The sequence below is a fragment of the Arvicanthis niloticus genome, chromosome 19, assembly GCF_011762505.2.
Source record: "Arvicanthis niloticus isolate mArvNil1 chromosome 19, mArvNil1.pat.X, whole genome shotgun sequence".
Classification (NCBI taxonomy): domain Eukaryota; kingdom Metazoa; phylum Chordata; class Mammalia; order Rodentia; family Muridae; genus Arvicanthis; species Arvicanthis niloticus.
Genome location: NC_047676.1, coordinates 49,471,714 through 49,496,687, shown reverse-complemented (window position 1 = coordinate 49,496,687; position 24,974 = coordinate 49,471,714). Strand labels below are relative to the sequence as shown.

Genomic DNA, 24,974 nt, shown 5'->3' with positions numbered 1-24,974 from the left:
GTAGCTCAGGTTAGTATAAGCATTCCTGTAGAGCTGGTGATAGCCCTAAGCTCTGACCCTCCTGCCTCAACTTCTGGAGATTTGGAATTAACCCACCACACCTAGTTTATGAGGTGCCACAAACTGAACCCAGGGTTTAGTGCTTACTGGGCAAGTACCTTACCAACTGCACCACCTGTCCTAAGATGTCCTAGTTTTGTTTTTGTTGTTGTTGTTTGTTTGTTTGCTTTGCTTTGTTTTAAATTTTTATTTATTTTATACATGAGTGCTTTATCTGCATGTACACCTGCATGTCAGAAGAGGGCATCAGATCCCATTACAAATGGTTGTGAGCCACATGGTGATGTGGTTGCTGGGAATTGAATTCAAGCACTCTGGAAGAGCAGACTGTGCTCTTAAACAGTAAGCCATCTCTCCAGCCCCCATGTCCTAATTTTTTGAAAGTCTTCACAAGTATTATTTAAATGGTTATTATTATCTTGTTACTCTCATTTGTATTTCTGGTGCCTATAACAAACAAATAAATATTAAGTGTCCCTTTTTAATAAGTGGAGAGACATATTTTTTATTTAACCTTTTATCCGCTGTGGATGCTAAAATTGTTCCCATTTTTCCAGTGCCATCTAGACTCTGTGAACATCTGCATTTCTAGTAGGATTTTTTTTCTGGACGTTAGATCTGTCTGTAAAAATACGTTTACCAGTTATAAACATTTTAAAAATTGAGACGAACTGCAAAATTGTTCCAACTTCTTTTCTTCCCTGTCCTAGGACTAGATGTATGTATGTTTGATATGCTTTTTATGGGCATCAGGTCTCTAATTATTAATTCTCACTATTTTAATCACATTTTCATATAAATTATCATATTTTATGTCTAATGGTTAGTTAGGACTTTTTTTAAAAAAAATGTTGCCTAATTGTGTTTGGTGTTCTTCTAAATTTATTTATTTATCGTTTTAGTTATTATTATTGTGTGTGTGATGTGTATATGTGTGAGAAAGTGAGGGTGCACACATGAGTGGGGAGGTCAAAGGTCAGCTTTTGGGGTGCTGGTTCTCTCCTTCCCATGTGATCATGCTCAGGTTCAGAGGTCGCACAGCAGTTGTTCTTATGTGCTGAGTCATCTCACTTTTTAACATTTTCAAGTTTTTATTTTGTGTGTGTGTTAGTATGTGTGTGTGAGTGCATTTATGTATCTGTGTGTGTCTGGATGTGTTTATGTGTGTGTGTGTGTCTGTGTGTGTGCTTGTATGTGCTTGTACTCATGAGACATTATGACAAGATATAAATATTACTGTAAAACTGCTTGATTATAGAGTAATACATGAAAAATTTGAGCCTAAGTAAGTAATTCACTTTTTATGAGATTAGAATTCACCAATATTCTTATGTCTGCTAATACTCAGAGACTTTTGGTGCTATTTATTCTTGCTTTTAATCACTGTTAAACTGAAATTAATGAATATGCTTCTCTTTCTCGTTTAAATAGGCTCTTCTCCCCAAGGACTCAGTCATAGGGCTGCTGAATAGTAAAGTTAGGTTTATTAAATAGGCTCTTCTCCCCAAGGACTCAGTCATAGGGCTGCTGAATAGTAAAGTTAGCTTTATTTGCCTTCTTCACATAAATGCTGAATAAAACGCCTGGGTTGTTTGGGGGGGGATTTTTGGAAACTGTTATCACTAAATGAATTCAGCAAGCTGTATGTACATAACCTTGCCAACTACCACTTCCCTTTTTCCTAACTACTTGTCTGCTTAGAATTGGAGGCTCAGACTCCTGGGAAGGACCTTGTTCTCCATACCCCCCTTCACAGTTTAATGCTAATTAACATGTCCCCCCCACTGAGTGTACCCAGATGAACTACACTTTACTTTGTAGAGATGTGTAACTCTCTGCCGGTTACCTTCTAGTCTGTCTTTGAAAGTTGCTGTTGATAGGGTCACTTCTGATACAAGAAAGACAGGAGTTGTCTGTGTCTTTTTGGTTGGGAGTTTCACCTTTAACAGTAGAGTCATCTCTTCAGCTTAGGAGTCCTTCTTTGAAAGCCTGGGGTTTTTTGTTTGTTTTTTTTCTTTTGTTTTGTTTTTACTTTTTTTCCTCTTGAGCATGTAGCACTTACCACACATATAATACTTACATGGGTTTAGCATGTTTCCCCTCATGTTTGATGTGGATTTGTATTCTTTTTTTACCATGAAGGGCAGAGATTGGGGCTTGCATATCCTGTATGCACTGTAGCAGCAGCCACATGCCTGACAGGAGCTCACATGGTTTTGCTTGACAACCAGAGAGCTAGTGAAGAAACAGAAGACATCGCCAGTGCTAGTGAGGCAGGTAGATTGCCGCATTAGCAGCTCTGTCCATGAAACAGCAAGTGACCGAGTGTGGGCACATGCTGGTATGTCTTCGGTTTCTGCACAGACTCGGTGCTCACTTTTCTTCTGGGTAGCCTCAGTGTTGAGTCTGTTACTTTCTCTCTAGGATGCTCTTGAAACTGGCATTGGTGGGTGAGTCACTTAAGGAATAGGGAGAAAGAGAACTGGTATGGAAATCCACTTGGGTGATTTGGAAAGAGTTGGAAGAGGTTTGGAAAGACATGGAATTTGAATAGACAGAGGAGAGTGGAAGACTTTTCAGGCTGGAGAGCATAGTTTAAAATACAGAACTGGGAGCTGGGGAGAGCTCAGTTGGTAAAATGCCTTCCAAGGAAGCTTTAAGGACATGAGGATGATCCCCAGAACCCATATTTTATAAAAATCCAGGTACTGCCGGGCAGTGGTGGCACATGCCTTTAATCCCAGCACTTGGGAGGCAGAGGCAGGTGGATTTCTGAGTTTGAGGCCAGCCTGGTCTACAGAGTGAGTTCCAGGACAGCCAGGGCTACACAGAGAAACCCTGTCTTGAAAAACAAAAACAACAAAAAAACCAAAAACAACAACAAAAAAAATCCAGGTACTGTGTATCATGGTTGTAATCTCAGTGCTGGGGAAGCAGAGATAGGTAGAGCTCAGGGTCTCACTTGGTCAGTCAGCACAGGCTCCTTGGCCAGCTCTAGGCCAGTAAGAGACCATATCTCAAAAATGAAGGTCGAGGGCACCTTGTCCTCTGGTCTCCACTTGCATATGTATGCACAATCACATGTGCACATGCATGTATGAATAAAATTCAGAATCATCAAGCCACTGTAAGAAAAGATGGGGAGTGCCACCATCTTGTTAGCTTGGCTCCGAGGAGGATGGGAATAAGGGCCTATGATTCTGCATTTTGCTTTCTAGCATTTTTTCTAGCAGATTCCGAAAGTCAGTTCACTGAGACTGAACTTGATCAATGAATCTCAGTTCTACTACTAATTTGCTGTATAACCTTTGGGCACTTACTTATCCTTTGTAAGACTCTATTTCTTGTGAAATAAACATGATACTAGCCACTTCAAAGTGCACTTGGAGGGGTGGACATACGTACAAAGAGCCTAGCTAGTCCTAGACTTCAAGTTTTTCTTTCAAAATACATTGTTGCTCTGTGAGTTCCCGGCTAACCTGGCCTGCTTGTAAGTTTCAGGACAGTTAGGGATGCACAGTGAGATCTGGTCTCTAACTAAGTAAACAACAGTGTAACTCCGGTGACACACACCTATACTCTCACTCCAGAGACTGAGGCAAAGGTATCTTTAGGGTGAGGCCACCCAGGTTATATGACATGTTTGATGTCTGCTTGAGTTAAATTATGAGACCTCCAAAACAAAACTTTTAAGTCAATTAAATGATCCTTTCCGAAGCTAAAAACATACCAAACAAAATGGTGTAAGGTTTTTATAGATCTAAGAATAGGTTTTATTATAACTTAATTAGAGATGGCAGAGGAAATACACAAAACAACATAAAGAAGGAAGAAAAGTCCCCATCTTTGCTCAGTCTTACACAGCTTAGGCTATCCTTGAGCTACGTGGCTGAAGCTGTCCTTGATTTTCTGATCCTCCTGTCTCCACCTCCTGATTCCTGGGATGAAAAGTGTGTGTGAACACATCTGGAGCCACCTTTTCCTGATAGTCAGCTAGCCTGTCCCCCCACCCCACTGGACTCCAGCACTGTTAAGTGCAAGAACAGTATTTTACTATTGCTACATCCATTCTCAGAAAGTGTCTGTGTACCCACTGGAGTGGCCATACAATGGAGAGCAGGAGGCTGATGGGAGTCAGGTGGAGGGCTTCATTTACACCCAAAGCCAGGCACACAGTTAAGTGTTGTCCCTCATCTTAGACTCCTCAGGAAGTGTCAATCCTAGATAAGATGCCAGTTACTAAATGACTAGCTCAGTGACCTGAGTTGGCAGGATTTCAGGCATCAGCTCCCTGTCTGAACTGTTTTTCCCCAAGCAACTTAAACACTGGAAGATATAAACTATACTCACCAATGTGTCAGAGTTTTCTGTAGTGGCCAGAAATGGGGCAAAAGTATGTACATACATGCTTGCTTTCTTTCTTTCTCCCTCCCTCCCTCCCTCCTCCCTCCTCCCTCCCTCCCTCCCTCCCTCCCTCCCTCCCTCCCTTCCTTCCTTCCTTTCTTTCCTTCTTTCTTTGAGACAGGGGATTGTCCTTTAAGTCATAGAACTCACCAGGGCTGGCATTAAAGATTAAAGACATATACTACATGTCTGACTAAAGTATGAGCTTTTGTTGTTTTAAAATCCACTTTCTGGAGTACATGTATGCCAGCCATTAATGTGAATATTAGTTGTGAAAGCTGATCTTCAAAATTTTTATCAGAGCTAATCTACACATGATGTGATATTTCGTACAGAAAATTTGGAAGGTCTATATTCCCAGTGTTCAGGATTATCAGTGTCTCTTCTAGCTGCTTTTATAGGATTGGTTTTATAGAATACTGTTCATGGAGAGCTACCAAACATTTTAGCCATTTACTTTGGATATTCAGTGTTGATGGAATGCAATAATTGTATTAGTCAGTGGACTAATACAGGAACAGAATTGATAGAATGAAAAAAATAATCCTCTCCTTCTCTCTCTCTCTCCCCCTCATCCCCTTTCCCCCTCTCCCTCCTCCCCCTCTCCCCCCTTCCCCTCTCCCCCTCTCCCCCTCTCTCACCCTTTCCCCCTCTCTCTCCCCCTCTCCCCCTCTCTCTCCCCCTCTTTTCTTCTCTCTCCCCTCCCCCTCTGCCCCTCTTCCCCCCTCTCCTCCTCCCCCTCTCCCCTTCTCCACCTCTCCCTCTCCGTCTTCTTCTCCCTCCCCCCTTCTGTGTGTGTGTGTGTGTGTGTGTGTGTGTGTGTGTGTCTGTCTGTCTGTGATTTATTGGAGTAGCTTACAGGCTGTGTGCTGAGTCTAACAATGGCAGTCTCCTAACAGAAAGTCCAGGGTTCCAGTAGTTATTCAGGCCACAAGACTGGATGTCTCAGCAGTCCCAATCTAGTGCTGGAGTCCCAGGGAAGTCTTAGAGAGCCGGTCATTTTCAGTCTATGTTGTAATTCCAAAGAAGTGGGCTCTTACCCCAGGGAAAGAGGGCCTCAGGAACAGAAGAGATAAACTCACCACCAAGACTTAGGCTAAAGCAAGCCTCCTTCCTTCATGCCCTTTTGCATGGCCCACGTCTTCTGAGGTAGCTCAGATTTCAGGTCAATGTACCAGCTTCAAATGATCTGGATTTAGGGTGGATCTTCTACTTCCAAAAATTCCACACAGGTGTGCCCAGATGCTCTGGTGTAGTTAATTCCAGATGTAGTCAAGTTGACTGCAAGATTAGCTATGTCCAAAGTAGATTCTCCTAGTCTTTACTTTGATGGCAGGAGGAAATTAGAACATTTAAGGCATGATGAAGTCAGTGAAGAACACAGTGTTTTAGTCCTGCCAGGGGGCTGTCTCAGTGGGTAAAACATTTGCTTCACAAGTCTGGTGATAGGAACATATTTCCCCAAACCTAAACACCCTGAGTTCAGATCCCAGAACTACGTAGTGCTAGCATCTGTAATTCCAGCATGCCCTGGGGATGAGACGGGAAGGCAGGAGACTCTCTAGGGGCTCAGGGCCAACTACCTGCTGGAGGAGACCCTGTGTCAAAGCAGAAAGGTAAAAAAACCCTGACACCTTAAGGTGTCTGACTGTTATACCCGATCACACATAGGCACACACACACACAGACACACACTTTATTGTTTTCATATGTATTACTAGAGAGTCCAGGAAGTTTCTGAAAGAACTTAGTGTTGATTAGTTTCAAGGAAGATAGAAGGTTGACTGGGTAAACAAACAAACATACAAACATTGACAACAGACATGGCTCTAAGAGAAGAATAACGTGGGGTGGGGGGAGTTTGAATAGTACTTCTCAGTTTGTGGGAGAGCTTAGCAAGCTGGAGAGAGTGGAGAGCCTCTCCCCATTTCTCCTTTGAGTGAACCCTTCCTAGTTGGCACTGTTATCAGCAGGTCCTAATTGCTAAGATGTTTGCCTAGGCAGATGCTGCTTGTCTAGAGTTGGTATCTTCAGCATTCTTCTAAAGTAGATTCCAGGGTTTGCTGAGGGAGATGATGATAACCTTGGAGAGACTGAAGGAATAAAGGTTAGTCTGTGTCAGGAGTAAAGAAATGGGAGAGGCTGTTATGGGTTGGAGAATTCTGGTATGCTTTAACCTTACTATTAAAGTGACTAATTGTAGCAGCGTCCCCCTATGTGTCTGCCTAGTGGTCTGGATGTCTCCATGTTTTCAGTTTGCATCTCAGACAAATTGAGAGGCAGTAAATAGGTAGAAGGGTTGTAATGACCCACACATCTGTATTTTCTAAAGCAAAGGGGAAGGAAAAGCGAGCCTACTTTTTTCTTTCTGATATTTTAAGCTGTTTTTAAATTGTCATAAAATTAGACAGTTTGACTTAGAAATTTATGACGAGTGATGTAAACATTGGGACAAGAACCATGCAGTTTCATGCCTGAAAAGCCTGGACTGCTGCCTTACTGTAATATCTCTCCCTCTCAGGGCTGCTGCTCAAAGCAAATTAAGTCACTACACAGACGCAATCAAGGACTGCGAGAAAGCCATTGCAATTGATTCAAAATACAGCAAGGCCTATGGAAGGATGGGGTGAGTGCCCAGACAATGTCCAAGGGGTTGCTAGGGAGAACATACATGCTGTGGTTAAGGCCTGATGGTGAATATTCTGACTAATGTTGTCCCCTGTGCTATAACAAGACAAATGTAATAGAAAGAAATATAGTAAAATAGAGATGACTACACTTGAGAATGAGGTCAGCCATGGGTATTTTAAGACTGACTGGGTGTTGTAAGAAACTGTGTGAGTAAACTCACTTCACAGCCTGGACCATAAAAACACAAGTAAGTTTTGTAGGTCCCTAACCATGTGTTTTTCCGGGAAACCACTGTTTGGTATTTGTTAGTTCCATGTTCATAAACTATGAGATTTAGTTTGTGTGAGTGAGAACTGATTGCATGTGTTGTTGGAACTCTTAAGTTCTATGTCTGAACACTGTACTCAAATGTTCCGTTCCTTTTTATCTCTGTGTTTGGTATTTAATAGTCATTTTGAAGTTCATGTGTTTCTAGAACTCACGTACCCATTGTTTCTGCCCAAAGCTGAAGAGTTGCTTTGTGTCCATCTAATCTGCTGGTATATCTGGTCTAGTCTCATTTCTCCTGTATCTTAGATTTGGTTATTGACTAGCTTGCTTATAGGATTAGCCCAGATTGCCATTTCCTACCTACTGTGCTTTAGTTACCTCCTAGCTGGTCTCAATGCCTCAGTTCTACACCTCACCAATGTCGATTCTGTACAGAGAAGACAGAGTGAGCTTTCAAAAGTATAACCCAGAAGAGTTGATATCTAAATAGATAGAATGATTGCCTGGCATGCTGGTAGCTCTGGTAGTAGTACCTAGCATTGCATAAACTGGGTGTGGTGTTGCATGCCTATAGTCCCAGCACTTTGGAGGTAGAAGCAAGAAGATCGTGAGTTCAAGATCATCCTTGGCTACACAGCAACTTTGAGGCCAGCCTGGGCCACGAGAGACCCTGTCTCACACCTGCCTACCAATGCCTACCAATGACTCAAACAGTCATTCCATTGCAACGGTAGTAAAAAGTCTGAACTATAGAGAGGTCTTGTATGATCCAGCATAGCCAGCTGCCCTCTCTGCTTCGTTTCCTGTGACCCGTACTCATATGCCTTGGTCCTGTGCTTTAAGCATACTAGACAGGGTTTGATTTATTTATTATATATGAGTACTCTGTAGCTGTCTTCAGACACCCTATAAGAAGGCATCAGATCCTATTACAGGTGGTTGTGAGCCACCATGTGGTTGCTGGGAATTGAACTCATGACCTCCAGAAGAGCAGTCAGTGCTCTTAACTGCTGAGCCATCTCACTGCCCGATCTGCATGTTTCTTAGCGTCTTTGTGTTTGCTTCAGTGTCTGGGTTGATACTCCTCCAACTTCTCTATGATTACTTTCTGTCATTCACGTCTTCTGCATGTGGCCATTTTTGAGCAAGCACTGTTGTCATGCTCCTTAATACTGCCCATTCTGTTTTTGTATGCATGCTTGCTGCCTGTGCTCCTCAGCTGGAAGGGGATTTTCTTAAATTTAGGAACTTTTTAAAAAAAAACTGTGGAGTGTTGAATATTAAAAGTAGTTCCTGGTAGATAGCAGGCTTTCAATATTTACTGATGATTAGTTAGGAACTCTGTTGAGGATACTTCAAGGTTGACTAATAAAAAACTAGTTGGGTTATAAGAATGTCTAATTTTATCTACATAAGAAGTCTGTGAAGTAATCCTGAAAAGAAAGGATTAATTTGTTTAAAAAACAATTCCAGAACAAACAAGATACTTAATACTATCTGTTTATACATACTGTTATTACTGCTTAATTCTGATGTATTTTTCAAGTAAATTATAGGTAGGGAACAATAACCATTAAAATTTAGTAATGCTCAGGCTTGTGCCTGGGATGATAATTTATTAGCTGAGTTACAAAAGATCCTTATTTTATCTAACAACTAATGTGTTGCTCAGGGCTAGTGATCTGATAGCTACAATCTGCTTTTAATTTGATAGATGAGAAACTAGGGGCCAGCAAGCTGGGTCAGCAGGTAAAGACACTTGTTGTGTAAGCCTGACAGTTCTAGTTCAACCCCTAAGCCCTTGTAGAAGGAAAAGAGGGAGGTAACAGGGTTGCCTCTGGTCTCCACATGTGTCCCTTGGCACTGCTTCCTCCAATAATAAATAAATACATAAATCAATAAATTAACCATTTAAAAAAGCTATAGGAAATGAAACAGGAAAAAAAAGTGGGAAACTAATATTCATTATTGGTCACATCTTTTAGGAAGGAAAAATGTGGAATGCTTTCAAGTACATAGCATTCAGATGCAGATGTGTTCCACCTGAGGCCCGTGGGCTACACGTGTCGCAGGATAGTTATGAATGCAGCCTAACACATCTGTAGGCGACAGCATTGTTATAAGGTCAAAAGGTTTGACGCTCCTGGTTTATTAGCGTTCTTGAAAAGGATGTTGGCAGCATGGCTTTACATGATCGCAGGATTGCTACACAAATCTTGCTTTAGCTCGGCCTAGAGATTTATAGAGCAAGCTACTTCACTTACATGTCAGTCTTAAGGAAAATCGAAGGGTGAGTAGTGTCTCTGAGCTTTCAGTTTCTGATCTGTGTGGGACACGTGTGTAATGGAACAGAAAGGAGACAACTGAAGCTTATAGAATCTTGAAGTTGGGGGGAATTGATTGCATGCTCTCTCTCAACCGTAACATAATGAGGGTTAGGATTGAATGCTAAGGCCCTGAAGACTCCGAGCACATGACCTTCTGCTGTCCTTTACCATAACTCTGCTCTCTTCCCACAGGCTAGCCCTCACTGCCATGAATAAGTTTGAAGAGGCAGTTACAAGCTACCAGAAGGCACTGGATCTCGATCCTGAAAATGATTCCTATAAGTCAAATCTGAAAATAGCAGAACAGAAGTTAAGAGAGGTCTCCAGTCCTGTAAGTTATCTCTGTGGAACAGATCCTGTCACTCACAATTGATTGACATCACAGTGGCTGGAATGAGCCTCAGCTCTAACTCTTTTACAGACAGGAACTGGGTTGAGCTTTGACATGGCTAGCTTGATAAATAACCCGGCGTTCATAACCATGGTGAGTGCACTTCCTTTTCCATTTACTGTCTGCTGTCTGCTGTCTATTTGCAGTCCTTCTCTGCCAGTCCTTTTAGGGAAATGGAAGTTTTCAATAGTTGCTGGAGTTAACCCATAGCTCTTGAGTGCAAGTGAGTCTCCTGCCTCAGCTTCTCTCAAGGAACTGGGAGTACAGGCTCCAGATTTTTTTTTTTTTTTTTTTTGAAGCAAATGCAGGGGTTTCTGGTGAGTGGCAGGTGTTCATGGCAGAGGCTAAGAAAGGGGTGCTTCAAGTTGGAGGAAGTCAGGGTGTTTTTAGAAAGCCCATAGCCTTCCTAAACTGGAATTCAAAAGTCAGTGTTTGTGTGAATATGTACACTGTAGAAGACAAAACTTGTGTTTTTTTTTTCATCAGATGGCCAGTTTGCAAATATGAAAGTTTAAAAATCACTGTCCCAGGCTAGTGAGATGGCTCATCACGTAACAGTGCTTGCTACACCAACTTGGTGGTCTGAGGCCACACATGGTGGAAAAAGAGAACCAACTTCCACAAGTTGCCTTTTTACCTTTACCCGAGCACTGTAGCCCACATACAGTCTCTCTCTTTCTCTCAATTCATAAATAAATAATGTAATTTGAAACCCCAAAGCTGTATAAAACTGGTCCTAGGAAGCTATCTGTATCAACTGTTGACGATTTTGACCATAAGCCATTACCCAGATTTGCCCATCAATATTGCTGGCCTTGTTTTCTGTCTTAAGAGTTTCGATGTTTGGTTTTTTATTTTTGTTTTTTATTTTATTATTATTTTTTTTGACAGGGTTCTCTGTGTAACCCTGGCTGTCCTGGAACTCACTCTGTAGACCAGGCTGGCCTCGAACTCAGAAATCTGCCTGCCTCTGCCTCCCAAGTGCTGGGAATAAAGGCGTGCGCCACCACTGCCCAGTTTTTATTTATTTATTTGTTTATTTATTTATTTATTTATTTTATTTTTTTAGTTTTTAGTTTTTAGTTTTGAAGTTTTTAAAAACCTCTCTCATTCAGTCCAGGCTCACACTTGCCTCAGTTAGCCTCAGACTTGGTATGTAGTTGAAGGTGACCTTTAACTTTTGCTCTTTGGGCCTCTTAAGTGCTGGGATTACAGGCATGCCCTGCTTCAAGCAGTTTATGCAGTGCTGGAGACTGAACCCAGGACCTCATGCGTCCTAGGCGACTAAGCAACATCTCTACTCCTTCCTGCTGTTCTTCAATACCAACAACAAAAACCCTTACGGTTCTTTGAAAAACAAACATGATTCGGTCCAGTGTCTGGTGGGCATAGGGTGTTACCTAGGTCTAAGCCCTTGAGTTACAGACTGCATACTTTGTATGTAAACATTCTGTGGCCTGGCATGGTGGTACATGTCTGCAATCCTTGACTGTGGAAGGCTGAGCCCAGCCTTGGCTACAGAGGAATTGGAGGCCAGCCTTGGCTACAGGGCAAGACCCTATCTCAAAACAAAAGCATAAACATTCTACCATATGCTCTGCTCCTGCAAGCCAGGAATCAGTTCCTGGTCATCTTTGTTCAAGTAAATGTGTTTTACAATCACTAAATCCTTAGTTCAGCCAAAAGACACAGTCTTTTAACAATAAGGTTGGCCTTTTTACCTATTTGCTGGCAACTACATGTTCCTTTGTAAGTCTCCGATGTTTTCCAACCTGGCTTGCTCATTTCTAGGACTTAGGTTATGTTACTGTAACAGAATATGAAAATGGAATTTGGATTAAATTTAGTCTGTAAGCTGCTATATACCAAAATAAGGTGTGAGCACACAGTGTAGAGCTGCAAAAGAGGAGGGTTACAAGCACATCTTTTGACTCTTAAAAAGGGGCCAGTGTGGGCTTGTGGGTGGGCCTCAGTGTCAGAGCACATGGATAGCAATCTTGACACCTAGGCTTGATTTCCCGGCGCTGCTATAATAAATAAATATATAAACACGTAAACAAAGTGAGGGCTGAGACTATCATTTAGTGTTAGGACATTAGGACATAGGCATAGTGTTCAAGAAGCCCTGGGTTCAACCCTCAGGACTGCCAAATCATGAAAATAGAAACTGATGAAAACTATAAAGAAGATAATTAACTAAAGGACCGGTTGATCATGCGTTAACATGGAGTGTTGAGATCTACTGGCTGTTGCCGCTCTGTGAAGAAAGCAGGGGCCTTCCTCCATCTCCAGCCTGCTAGAAAAGTCTGGGCTGGTCTCCATAGCACAAACATGGGCTGGTCAGTCACAGATATCTCTTTGGCATTCTCTCTCTTAAGTTTTACATCGTTATAGTTTTAAAGTTTCTTTTTCCTTTTTGATCCATTGATCTGATCAGTCATGGCAATGCCCTCCAGCAATCAGTGTATTTATTTGAATTGTCTGCAAAATCATTTCCCTAGTTGGTTACAGTTTCTAGTGCCTTCTCTTTTGTACTGTCCCATTTCCTTTGTATAGCATACTAAAATCCCACCCCGTGGTAAGGTGTGCACCATTAGCTTTCATTCCTCCACCCTTACAACATCTTTATAACATCCCTATGCATTCCTGTCATTTTAATGGGCAATACTATTTTTCAATTATAGGCTGCAAGTTTAATGCAGAACCCTCAAGTTCAGCAGCTGTAAGTATAAAGGGATCCTTATGCCTTTTCCCTTCTCATTGCTAGGCTCCTAATTAAAGCATATCATCTCATAACTGATAAAAATGCATTGACTTCCAGTCACTTGGAACTTAAGGTCAACTTACATATTTTGCCCAGTCCCTTTGAAGATATCAACGTATTTCACTGACTTTTCCTTCCCGTGAGGAATATGTGCTAACCTCCATGGTATGTCTCTGTACTGCCCTAGAATGTCAGGGATGATGACAAATGCCATCGGAGGACCTGCTGCTGGAGTTGGAGGCCTAACGGACCTGTCTAGCCTTATCCAAGCGTGAGTGTTTGCCCTGGTTTGTGTCCTGTTGACCTTGTGAGACAAGGGGACCAAAGCAGCTTGGGGAGGGAAGGCTTCATTTCAGCTCACAGTTTATAGTCCAGCATGAAGGGAAGTCAGAGCAGGAACTCAAGGCAGGAACCTGGAGGCAGTAATGAGAGCAGAGACCACAGAGGAGTGCTGCTTGCTGGCTTGTTCTCTGGGGTCCTCACAGCTTGCTTTCTTGTACAACTGAGGACTCCATCCAAGGGTGGTACCCCTTCCCGTGTGCTGGAGCCTCACACATTTATCATTAATCAGAAAAATATTCCACACTTATCTGCAGGCCAGTCTGATGGAGGCAACTCCTCAGTTCATATTCTCTTTCTGCAGGCCAATCTGATGGAGGCGACTCCTCAGTTCATATTCTTTCTTGAAACCTTAGGATTGTATCCAATTGACAAAAAGCTAACTGGCACCAAGTTACTTAACAGAAACAACAAACGTGCATTTGATACCTTATAGTTTGTTTCTAAGGGGGCCCGTTTGATACCTTATAGTTTGTTTCTAAGGGGGCCCGGCTTTCATTTTAATTGTTTCCTGTTAAAATGACTTGACTACTCTGGGATTCAAGTGTTAGTCATATGTCTACTGAAAATATGTATTATTAGGTACAGATCCATATTTTAAAATCAGTTTTTTGAAACAAAGTCTTGCTGTATAGTCCATGTTGACTTCCAATGTAAGGTGATCTTCCCGAGTGTTTTGGGATTACACACGTGGGCCCCACACTTGGCTTAAAATCTCCTTTACTTTAGTGATAGAGCCCTCACTGGGTTTAATCCCTAGCACCACAAAAGTAGGGAGGTAAAATGAGTTTTAAGGTCATGTTTTGTGTTACATTATTAATGTTCGGAACACTTTGAAAGCACGGTCAAGCTTCTGGGGCACTTAGAAACCGACTCCACACTCTTAAGTACATTACTGTCCATCAGAATTGTCCAAGACATTGCATCTTGAATATGTGTCTGATATTGCCCCTGCCAAGTTTATAATTTGTTCTCAAAACCAATCACCACTTACAGTGTTGAATTTTTAGAGCAATCCTTAAGTGGCATGATTATCATGCTTAATACATGTGATTGGGGTCACAAATGAAGGAATTTATGATAAACTTAATTTTATTGTAATTTCAAGGACCATCTTATTATAGTTTAAAGGAAAAAAAAAAACCCAGGACAGGCAAGCTATAACTCTCAGCCATTGCTCAGAGAAGAATGGAAAAGAGAAGGAAAAATAAGAATAAACATCCAAACAAAAATGACCATCCCCCTACCCCCCCCCCCAAAAAAAAAAATAAAAACCCATCGTTGTTTGAGTTAAGCCAGCATGGAGGTTAGCCACATGGCAGTGACACCATAGACAAATGGTGGGGACTCTGGCTTCAGAGAAAGACTAGGGAGTCCAGAGTAACAGAAAAATTCTGCATAGTTTTTGAACAGCAATCAAATGAAAGGGACAAAAACAAAAGTTTCATCAGGACTCAGAAGAGTGAAAGACCCAAGGAACCTTAAAGATGGCTTCTACAACTGTCTAAACTCTTTCTTTTCTGAGGCAGGGTCTTATAAGACCACATTGATCTTGATTTTACTACGTAGCTGAGGGTGGCCTTGAACTCTTGTTCTTGCCTCTTCTTCCTTAGTGCTGGAATTATATTTTTGGTTGTGAGCTTAGCCTTTAACGGCTGAGCCATCTCTCCAGCCCGAGTCTTGGAGTTATAGATCCACACTACCATCCTGTTTCAAAGTTGTGTGTGACTGCATTTAATGAGGTGAGGGACTGAAGCTAGAGCCGTAGGCATGCTAGGAAAGTCTTCTGTTGGGCTAAAGAGATGGCGCAGAGATTAAGAGCACTAGCCATATAATAATGAGAGTAATAATCTTAACACCCACGCAAGAACCTGGGCATCCCATATACACCTGTAGCCTTAGCTCCAAATGATTAGAGACTGGTATTGCTGGGACTTGCTGGCTTCCAGCTTATTTAAGAAAATGCAAGTTCAGGTTCGGGGTAAGATGGGGAGTGACAAGAGGAGGACACCTGACATCCCTTCTGGTCTAGGCTTTCACACACACACACACGCATGCACGCACGCACAAACTTAAACTTAAAATCCTCACTTTTTTGAGGCCAGCCTTGTTTAGAGTGAGGTTCGCTGTCTTGTAAAAAAAAAAAAAAAAAAGAAAGAAAGAAAAGAGAAAAAAAAATCACTTTTCACTGACCTCTCTAAGGATCCCAGCCTGGAGGTTGTTATGTTCTATCCTGAGAAAGTAGGAAGACTGGTGCACTGTGTTTCAGGTACACTGTAAGAGCATGCTTTGGAGTTCTTTGATTAAATAGTGGATGCGTACACTGCATCCAATTCAGGCACTTATCTTCAGTGTTTTGTTTTCCTTCTCATTCTAAACAAGAGGCTAACAAGCAAAGGATTTGTTGCCCAAGAAAGAACTCTGTCCTGGGCTGGAGAGATGGTCCAGTTGGTAGACCTTGTTTTGCTACCACGGAGACATGAGTTCTATCCCCTGACAAAATTGAAAACAAAGGACAAAAAACCTGGCAGTGATGACACATGTTGTAATTCCAGTGCTGAGGAACTAGGGAGAGAGGGTCCCCGGGGCCTGCAGGCCTGTGAGCCAGCCTACAACAGAGCTTTCTGGTCAGTAAATAAACCCTGTCTTAAAACAAAGATGAGCTGCACCCAAGGAACAATACTAGCACTTGTCCTCATGTGCACTAGTACACACATGGAATGCACACAGCCAGCCACACACCATACACACGCCCCATGTGAACTCTCTGCCCTGCAATAGCGCTATGTGGAACAGTGGTAATATTATAGCTCTAAAACTTGTGCTCATAGGAAAAAATCCCCTTTGAAAGTCCTACAGCATCTCTAGTTCAGTTTGCAAGAGTATTCTGTGACTGGGAAGATCTCAGTTGATTCTGCTTTTGTCCTGCAGGGGGCAGCAGTTTGCGCAGCAGATACAGCAACAGAATCCTGAACTCATAGAGCAGCTGAGAAATCACATCCGGAGCAGGTCCTTCAGCAGCAGCACCGAAGAACACTCCTGACTTGACCAGCACCCTCGCCCCCAGTACAAACATTCTGACATGTACACTTGTAGATAATAGCCAAAAACAAAGTAACAAGAGCCACCCTATACAATGTCTGAAAATAACGGAGGGAAGTCTCTTGTGTAAACCTGAGAGAATACATCTGTTTAGGTAATAGTTTATCACAAGCAGACTTGAACATAATCCAGACTCCTTTGGAAAGCAATGATCAGTAGCCTTGTTAAGGGCGAATTCAGCCTTGGGACAGGGTCCATCATTTTAAAACTTTTATCATCATATTTGTATATTAAAGTTAGTACAGAGTATATTTATTGAATAGCAGGGCTATTTATTGGAAAGGTCTTTAGCTGCAGGTTCCCCTAGGCAGTGGTTTTAAGAGGGGGCAATGCTAGTTTAGAAATGTGCTTGGCAGCACGTCAGGAGAGAAGTGTTGGCGTGTGCTACCATCAGTGACACATGTCTATTGCAAGTGAAGCTCTGAAGATACTGTGAATGTACAGAAAGCAAGGCAGTATGCTCAGGTTTTCTGCATAGGTTTTTAACTAATCTTGTCTGTAGCTTTGTGTTGACAGCATTCGCATGGCCAGTTAAGTACATAATGAAACATACTTAGAAATCCTTAATGATGCTGGTCGGGTCAGTGGCACAACTGCCATTATCACAGCTTAACCGTCACAATTTCATTGCTGGTAAACTTACCTAGGGCAATATCTAGTTACATTTAAAGAAGCCACTGACGTGTCCCCAGATTATGGGTTTCCTAAGTGAAATTTAATTATACGCCCATCAACGACGATGATGATTTTTTTACCGTTATTTGATGGCTAACAGAAGCATCTATCTCTAACATTGCTCATTTATGTGATCCCGTGGTGCAGTTTGGCTTGGCATGTCAGTCTCATGCTTAACTTTAATTTGTTGCAATATAAACATAACAGGAGACTTCTAATATCTTACTTTAAATTCGATGCCATACTATGTGTCTGGCATGTGGTTAGTGGAAAAAATGACACGAGGAGATTAATGGCAGGATTCTCCGTGTACTGACAGATGAGACAGCTCACTTCAAATGGGATTGGCTCATTAACCAAAAACTTGGTTGAATGGGGCTGGTGTGTAATTACAAGTGCTGAGGGAAAGGTCAAAAAAGATGCAATTTAAGATTAATGAGGGGGTGGGGCCTTCCCATACTGTTCTCAAAGTGTATGTTTAGTATCTTGAGGTTTCAAAACTAACCTTTTCTCCTTTTTTTGCCTTTTCTGAGACAGTGGTTCTGTAATTTCACTATAAACATCAAGTGAGGGGAATAATTCCAAATTCAGTTTTAGGGTCATATCATCATGCTTGGCCTAAATCACCATTTTAAACAGTACACTGTGCAGTTAGGACTCAGCTTTAAAATAACAGAAGGTCAGGTCTCTCCTCAAATAGCCAGCTAGCACCTAGGCTTAGACTCATGTGGGACAAACGAGAAACACAGTTCTGGTAGAGAACAGGGCTTAACCAGGAGAGCCTCTGACGGAACTCTGTTGTGGAAGCTGTTCCGCTCAGCATCCAGTGTCCTTTACAGAGAAAAGCACTCATTGGTTGCATAAAATTTATAACATGATCAAAGAAAATGAAAAATTGTCATTTAGGTAAAAAACAGTCATCCAATGTTGAAAATGTTAATAATCCTAGAACATGCTTTTAGTTCAATAAAATTGGTGAATCCTTGGTGTATCAATTAGGAAACAGAAAATACAAATTAACAGTATGAGACAGAAGTGCCAGAGAGCTGTGTAGTATGAGAGCAGGGTTTCTACACCATCACTGCATTAGAAAGCAAACAAGTAGGAACCAAGAGGGATGCACCGTGGAACAGATCCTGGAGCTGTGAAAGGACAACCAGAGGGACTGGGAACACAGAGCACTCACAGTGCTTGTCTAGCATGTGTGAAGCCCTGGGTTAGCCCTTCCCTAGTACTGCATGCAACTGGCAGTGTGCACCTGGAGTCCCAGCACGTGAGATGTAGAGTCAGGACCAGGAATTCAGCGTCACTCTTGGCTACACAGTGATTATGAGGCGAGCCTGGGCTACATGAACCCTGTCTCAAAGACAAAACCAAAAGACACCCAAGTAGAAAACAACCCAAATAACAACAAAACGGACATGGGGAAAACCCCATGACTTACTTTAGATTTTTGTCTTTTAACAACTTTGGGAAACAAATCTTCGTGAAGAAGATAAGCTGATAGGCCTGTCTCTGTTAAAAAATTTCAGTACCTTCCAGGAAAAAAAAAAAAAGAAGAAGAAGAAAAGATAGGCTCAGATGATTTCAGGTCTTAGGGGAGAATGATATCCCTTCTCTGTAACTCTTTTGGAAAACGTGAGGAATTAACAGTCCCCAACTCATGTGAGCAGTGATACTCTGGTGAGAACTAACAGCTCTGGAACACTGTCTCCATGTGCTAATGCCCCTCGCGGAAGGCAGTTCTCATGTGAAGTACAGCACAGGTGGATCTTCCACCTCACCTGTCTAGTTTTGTTTCTATGGGAAGGAATCGACAGCTGGATGTTGCCTCCCAGTTCCAGGGATTTTCTTTCTGTTCAGGACACCCTTTACTCTTCAGGTCTGTCCATCACATCAGAGTCATCACATTACAAGCCATTTTAAGAATTTTTTGTGCTAGGTGTCTTAAAGGTTTAAGACACTTCTCTGGTATTCTTCCCTTTGTCTAGGATATACACTTGCTAAGAGAAACAGGGCACTGAATGCTTCCTCGTGTTCTGATTAGGAATGCCTGACTTCCATGAATCCATTTCACTGGAGTAGCTGAAGCTGTTACCGTGCTATGCAAAACCTAACATGTCCTTTTTTATGGAAATGGAATTTTCATTTACTGTATCAAATCATCAATCTAGTTTTTATAATAGTTGACTCAGATCCTTTATAAGATGGCATTATCTATCCCTTATTTAAAGTATGAATAGTACATAGCTATGTTGTTTATACGCAGAAGAGACTTTGTAATTGAAAGTATATAGCAGAATAAGTTTTACATTCTGACTGAATGAAACAGTGCTTCAGTCATGAGAGGATGCTGATAAAGACTGACTTGACCAGTCTGTCATCCCAAAGGAACGGACCTCAGTTTTCACTGCTTCTATCTTGTTTTGCACAGACATTCACCAATCATGACTAATGTGAGGGGCAAGTCTTCTGAATATTCCTTTCATTTTGGACCAAACAATTTGTCATGGCAATAAATAATTATGCATTTAAGAAAACGGGTTTTGTGTTTGACTTAATGTAGTCCTCCATTATAAAGAGTGATTGATATTTTTGTTTGTTTGTTTGTTTTTTGTTTTTTGAGACAGGGTTTCTCTGTGTAGTCCTGGCTGTCCTAGAACTCACTCTGTAGACCAGGCTGGCCTCGAACTCAGAAATCCGCCTGTCTCTGCCTCCCAAGTGCTGGGATTAAAGGCGTGCGCCACCACCGCCCGGCGATTGATATTTTTAATATATGGTGGGGACTTTCAACTCACCAAAATAAGATGAAGTTTATTTAACAGGTACTTTGTTTCCCTGACAAATAGGGAAACATTTCGTTATATACCTATTGCAAAGCTGTTGTAAGCCTTAGTTTTCTTGCTGATTTGTTCCTGACATGAATAGTTGTGATTACAAGGACAATAAACCTTTTATATTAGTACATGATAGAGAGTTAAAAGTCAGATATGAAGTTGGAATCATTTAAATGTATATTATGAAAATTAGCTCTTCATTCTTCAGTGGGGAAAACCCCCTAGGAGTCTTTAGGTTAATGCTAAATAATTACTAATATTGTAAAAAATTGAGTCAGTCAATCCTGGCCTGCTCTTGAGTGTCCGTTACTGTGTGTTGGTATGTGTACACTAAGACAGACATGCATCCATACAATGATTTTAACAACAACTAAACTGTTTATCCTGTGTGAGTCAGGAAATAATCAGGTTGCAGGGAGAGGACCTGAACTGTCTCAAATTGGCCTCCCTTTTATTGATTGACTAAGCACCTACGAAAGAGACTGTACTTGACTATGATTAACTAAATTTCTATATGAAGTATTATGAAAATTTGATAATCCTAAAACAAATAGTATCTTCCAGACAGAGTTAGTATGTAGCCTAGGGGCCCTAGCAAGCAGGTGCCATCAACCATGGACACCCCTGTTAGTCTACTCGGATGGCAGAATTCATCTATCCACAGAGCATAAGACATCTGATACCCAGCCCTCTACAAAAAGGTTTGCTGCTTTTTATATACTTGTTAGACAAAAAGTCTGAAAGATGAGCTTGATGAAAACAAAACAAAAAGACAGTTATCTTAAAGGACACAAAATACATATAGAAAATACAGAAATGTTTTGTTCCTTTAAAATATAATTCACAAGATAAAACTAGTGTTTTTACAACAAACATTTAATATTTAACTGTTTTACAGGAAACAAATTTAAATAATATATACTTATTTTTTCTACTGATCGTTGCACAAAGCTGACAGAATATGAAGAGCATTTCTGTGATTAAAGAAGAAGTTTGACATTAGGAACTTTCTTTAGGCTTCCACTTCCACGGCGGCCGAGACCACGCAGACTTGCGCGATGTCATCATACTCGTATGTTCTCTTTAAAAATGTGTCAGTGAGTCTTAAGCCAGAGACACTCTAGAGAGAGAGAGAGAGAGAGAGAGAGAGAGAGAGAGAGAGAGAGAGAAGAGAGAGAACGAGAGAGAGAATGAGATGCACCTCAGTGTTCACCCATTGATAATTACCATGGAAAATACAGCTATCAGAAATGATGACCTAGCCCACCCTGATGGAGTTCCTGAACAGAGGATGTACCTGGAGACCCTGTACTGAGGACAGGAGCGTCAGGGCTAGGCAGAGCGAGGAGCTGGGGTGTAGCTTCCCCAGCTGTCTTCCTGAAATCCCACACCAGTGGATGGAGTTGGTGTTGCACATCTCCAGCACAAGGTCCATCGTCCTCTCACTGCTGAAGCAATTAGAAACCAGGATAAATCTGTTTATTTTCTAAGCAGATACCATCACATTCCTTCTGGTTTTTCAGTAAGTTTACTTTCTGGGTGTCCAGGAGAATAAGAACCAGAGAAAGAATGGAAAAATGAGCATGTCATTATTCAGCATAAGATAGAATGAAGGAGTGAGGACTTGAACCCGGGAGTTGAAAGTAGATGGATCAGAAGTTCAAGGGCAGCCTCAGCTACATAGCCAGTACGAGGCCAGCCTGGGTTATAAAGATGTACTGTCTCAGAAAGGAAAACAAACCAAATGATACAATAAGGAAAAGGAAGGAATGGCATCTCCCAGGAATACAGTACCAGCTGCTGAGGTGGTTTTGGTTCTATTAGTGAATGTGGGCTCCCTGCTGCTGTAGTTGCTGGCCTTGCCTTTTCTCTAGACTCAGACATGTGAGCAAGCATGAATGGCTTTTACTTATGATCCCTGTCAGTCGACCCCCTGCTTGCTCACTCAGCCCCCTGCTTGCTCACTCAGTCCCCCTGCTTGCTCACTCAGCCCCCTGCTTGCTCACTCAGTCCCCCTGCTTGCTCGCTCAGCCCCCTGCTTGCTCACTCAGCCCCCTGCTTGCTCACTCAGTCCCCTGCTTGCTTGCTCAGCCCCCTGCTTGTTCACTCAGCCCCCTGCTTGCTTGCTTGCTCAGCCCCCTGCTTGCTCACTCAGCCCCCTGCTTGCTCACTCAGCTCCCTGCTTGCTCACTCAGTCCCCCTGCTTGCTCGCTCAGCCCCCTGCTTGCTCGCTCAGCCCCCTGCTTGCTCGCTCAGCCCCCTGCTTGCTCACTCAGCCCCCTGCTTGCTCACTCAGCCCCCTGCTTGCTCACTCAGTCCCCCTGCTTGCTCGCTCAGCCCCCTGCTTGCTCACTCAGTCCCCCTGCTTGCTCACTCAGCCCCCTGCTTGCTCACTCAGCCCCCTGCTTGCTCGCTCAGTCCCCCTGTTTGCTCGCTCAGCCCCCTGCTTGCTCACTCAGCCCCCTGCTTGCTCACTCAGCCCCCTGCTTGCTCACTCAGTCCCCCTGCTTACTGGCTCAGCCCCCTGCTTGCTCACTCAGTCCCCTGCTTGCTCACTCAGCCCCCTGCTTGCTCACTCAGCTCCCTGCTTGCTCACTCAGTCCCCCTGCTTGCTCGCTCAGCCCCCTGCTTGCTCGCTCAGCCCCCTGCTTGCTCGCTCAGTCCCCTGCTTGCTTGCTCAGCCCCCTGCTTGCTCGCTCAGCCCCCTGCTTGCTCACTCAGTCCCCTGCTTGCTCGCTCAGCCCCCTGCTTGCTCGTTCAGCCCCCTGCTTGCTCACTCAGTCCCCTGCTTGCTCACTCAGTCCCCTGCTTGCTCGCTCAGCCCCCTGCTTGCTCGTTCAGCCCCCTGCTTGCTCACTCAGTCCCCTGCTTGCTCACTCAGTCCCCTGCTTGCTCACTCAGCCCCCTGCTTGCTCGCTCAGCCCCCTGCTTGCTCACTGAGGCCCCTGCTTGCTCACTCAGTCCCCTGCTTGCTCACTCAGCCCCCTGCTTGCTCACTCAGCCCCCTGCTTGCTCACTCAGCCCCCTGCTTGCTCACTCAGCCCCCTGCTTGCTCACTCAGCCCCCTGCTTGCTCACTGAGGCCCCTGACAGGACTTGATGAGCATCACTCAGTCCGCTTACACGTTAATTTTTAGAGTCTTTATGCGGCTGAGCTGACGGGCTCAGAACAGATGTCTAGTCTCTCCATTTCTTTCAGTTCCTCAGCTTTTGTATGCCCTAGGATTGGCTCCTATTTCAACATTTACTTAGAATTTAACTTACATATTGAACTTATATTTGCTTTTACATGTTTCCGTGTCTACCCTGGAAGACAACAATTGAAAATGCTCTTTGTGTTAGAGACCATTTTAGATGCACAACGATGTAGGAAGCTGCTGTTAGCTGCGCAGTTGCTAGGCAGATAGGCTTCCTTAGTCACTGCCAATCCCGAGGCATATTGGGTGGTGAGCGAACAGCCAATCAAAAGTGAATACGTCACTCTGGACTGTACTTAAGCAGGACCCCTTCCTCAGCTCGCCCCTTCCGCGTCTCTGTGTCTCGTGATTTCTCCGCGGACGCAAAGCTCTAGGGGGGGCGCGTTAGACAACATGATTTTCTCAGTAAATTCTATAAAAACCTATTATGCATTTTTTTCCACATCCATTTGTTTGGGTTGTGTGCTCTGTGCAGGTGTGGATGTGCCCCGCTGTGCACATGGAAGTCAGTGGACAACTAGCAAGAGCTGGTCTTCGACCTCTCTTCAGTCACTCTACCAGATGGGTTCTGGGACTCGAACTCAGGTCTTCATGCTTAGCAGCAAGTGCCGCAAGCCACTGAGCCAGCTCACCCCTAAGACTGAGTCTCCTGTACTCTGGACTGCCTTCAGACTCTCTTGGTAGATGAAAATGGCCTTGAACTTTTGGTCTCCTCCCTCTGTTTCTCAAGTGCTAGTATTACAAGCACTGGCTAGAGATCAGAATCAGGGCACTGCACAACGTAGGAAGATACTCCACCAACTGGGCCACACCCCCACTCTTCCTTCCTGACTGCTGTTGTATGTTGTATGTCTGTATGCATGTGTGTGTATACTGGGTCAGATTTTTATACATGAGAAAATTGAAACTCTTAAGTAAGTTAGAAAACCTAGTTAAATCATTACATGAAAATGAACATCAAAAATTAATTAAAAGAAAAACTACGTACTTTGTTAGTCATTAAGCTTATTTGATACATTCAAAAACCGCAAAACAAGAAATCCTCTGGACATACCCTGTATTTGCATGTATTTGCCTGGATGCTCACAGAGATCTTAGGATTCGCAAGCAGTGTGTCAAACTGTGAGATCTGCCTCTTCCGAGTAATCCCCAGGCAGGTCAGAGGCATGATGAGGGGCAGCAATACATGGATGCTACCACAAAACCAAACTTTCTATGAAAAAGGCTGAGGGGCTGGGAATGCAGCTCAGTTGGTAGTGTTTCCCTAGCAACCACAAGGCCCTGGGTTTGATCTCAACGCTTCATGTACAGCATGGTGGTGCGGACCAGTGACCCTACGTAGCACCTGGGAAGTGGGGTAGGAAGTTACGGTCCTCCTCAGCTTTAGAGGAGGCCCTATAAACAAGTGTAGCATCAAGTGTGGCTTATGTGTGTAGCTTCATAGAGAATCAGGCATTTCTGTAAGCTTGAAGGGTATTTCCTATTTCCTTAAAACTGAGTATGAGATGGAAGTGATTACACAAGTATTCTGAGAGAGCTGCGATTCACAGCATGCTGCAAATAATACAAGAACTAGCAACATGTCTTGGTTGGGATATAATTCTAGGCTTTATATCCTTTAGGTTATATATCCTTTGCTTCTTCTGTCCACTTCCCAGACTGCTTAGCAGTTGTGTGTGGAGGTAGATGCCTTTAATCCCATCATTCCAGAGACAGAGGCCACTGGATCTCTATAAATCTGACATCGGCCTGGTCTACACAGTAGTTCCAGGCAAGCTGGGCTACACAGGGAGACCTTGTCTCAAAAAAAAACCAAAAAACTTTAGCCTGTATTCCCATCACTCAGAAGGGTGAGAGGATGGCAAGGGCAAGGCCAGCCTGGGCTACATAACAAAACTGTCTTAGAGAACACTACCAAAGAAAATGGGCAAAAGACAAAAAATCAGAATCAATTTCTAATCTGTAAGTACCTCTTTTT

General features: G+C 43.0%; 2 protein-coding genes across 6 annotated transcripts in view; one reads left to right on the top strand and one right to left on the bottom strand.

The window, feature by feature from the left end:
* Sgtb (small glutamine rich tetratricopeptide repeat co-chaperone beta) overlaps positions 1-19,503 on the top strand; it is a 35,502-nt gene extending 15,999 nt beyond the window's left edge. The window contains exons 6-11 of one of the 2 annotated variants that reach the window (XM_034523204.2): positions 6,986-7,090; positions 9,885-10,023; positions 10,114-10,176; positions 12,768-12,805; positions 13,035-13,118; positions 16,118-19,503. In XM_034523204.2, coding sequence (XP_034379095.1) covers positions 6,986-7,090; positions 9,885-10,023; positions 10,114-10,176; positions 12,768-12,805; positions 13,035-13,118; positions 16,118-16,229 — 541 coding nt within the window. In that variant the 3' untranslated portion in view covers positions 16,230-19,503. The remainder of the gene's footprint in view (positions 1-6,985; positions 7,091-9,884; positions 10,024-10,113; positions 10,177-12,767; positions 12,806-13,034; positions 13,119-16,117) is intronic. The other variant, XM_076916242.1, reaches the window with a different exon arrangement.
* A 1,155-nt stretch (positions 19,504-20,658) lies between these two features.
* Positions 20,659-24,974, bottom strand: part of Trappc13 (trafficking protein particle complex subunit 13) — a 31,345-nt gene continuing 27,029 nt past the window's right edge. For 2 of the 4 annotated variants that reach the window (XM_034523199.2, XM_034523201.2), the window contains 2 exons: positions 21,098-21,248; positions 20,659-20,920 (listed from right to left, as the gene is read on the bottom strand). In XM_034523199.2, the coding sequence (XP_034379090.1) occupies positions 20,813-20,920; positions 21,098-21,248 (259 nt within the window). In that variant the 3' untranslated portion in view covers positions 20,659-20,812. The remainder of the gene's footprint in view (positions 20,921-21,097; positions 21,249-24,974) is intronic. The other 2 variants (XM_034523200.2, XM_034523202.2) reach the window with 1 other exon arrangement.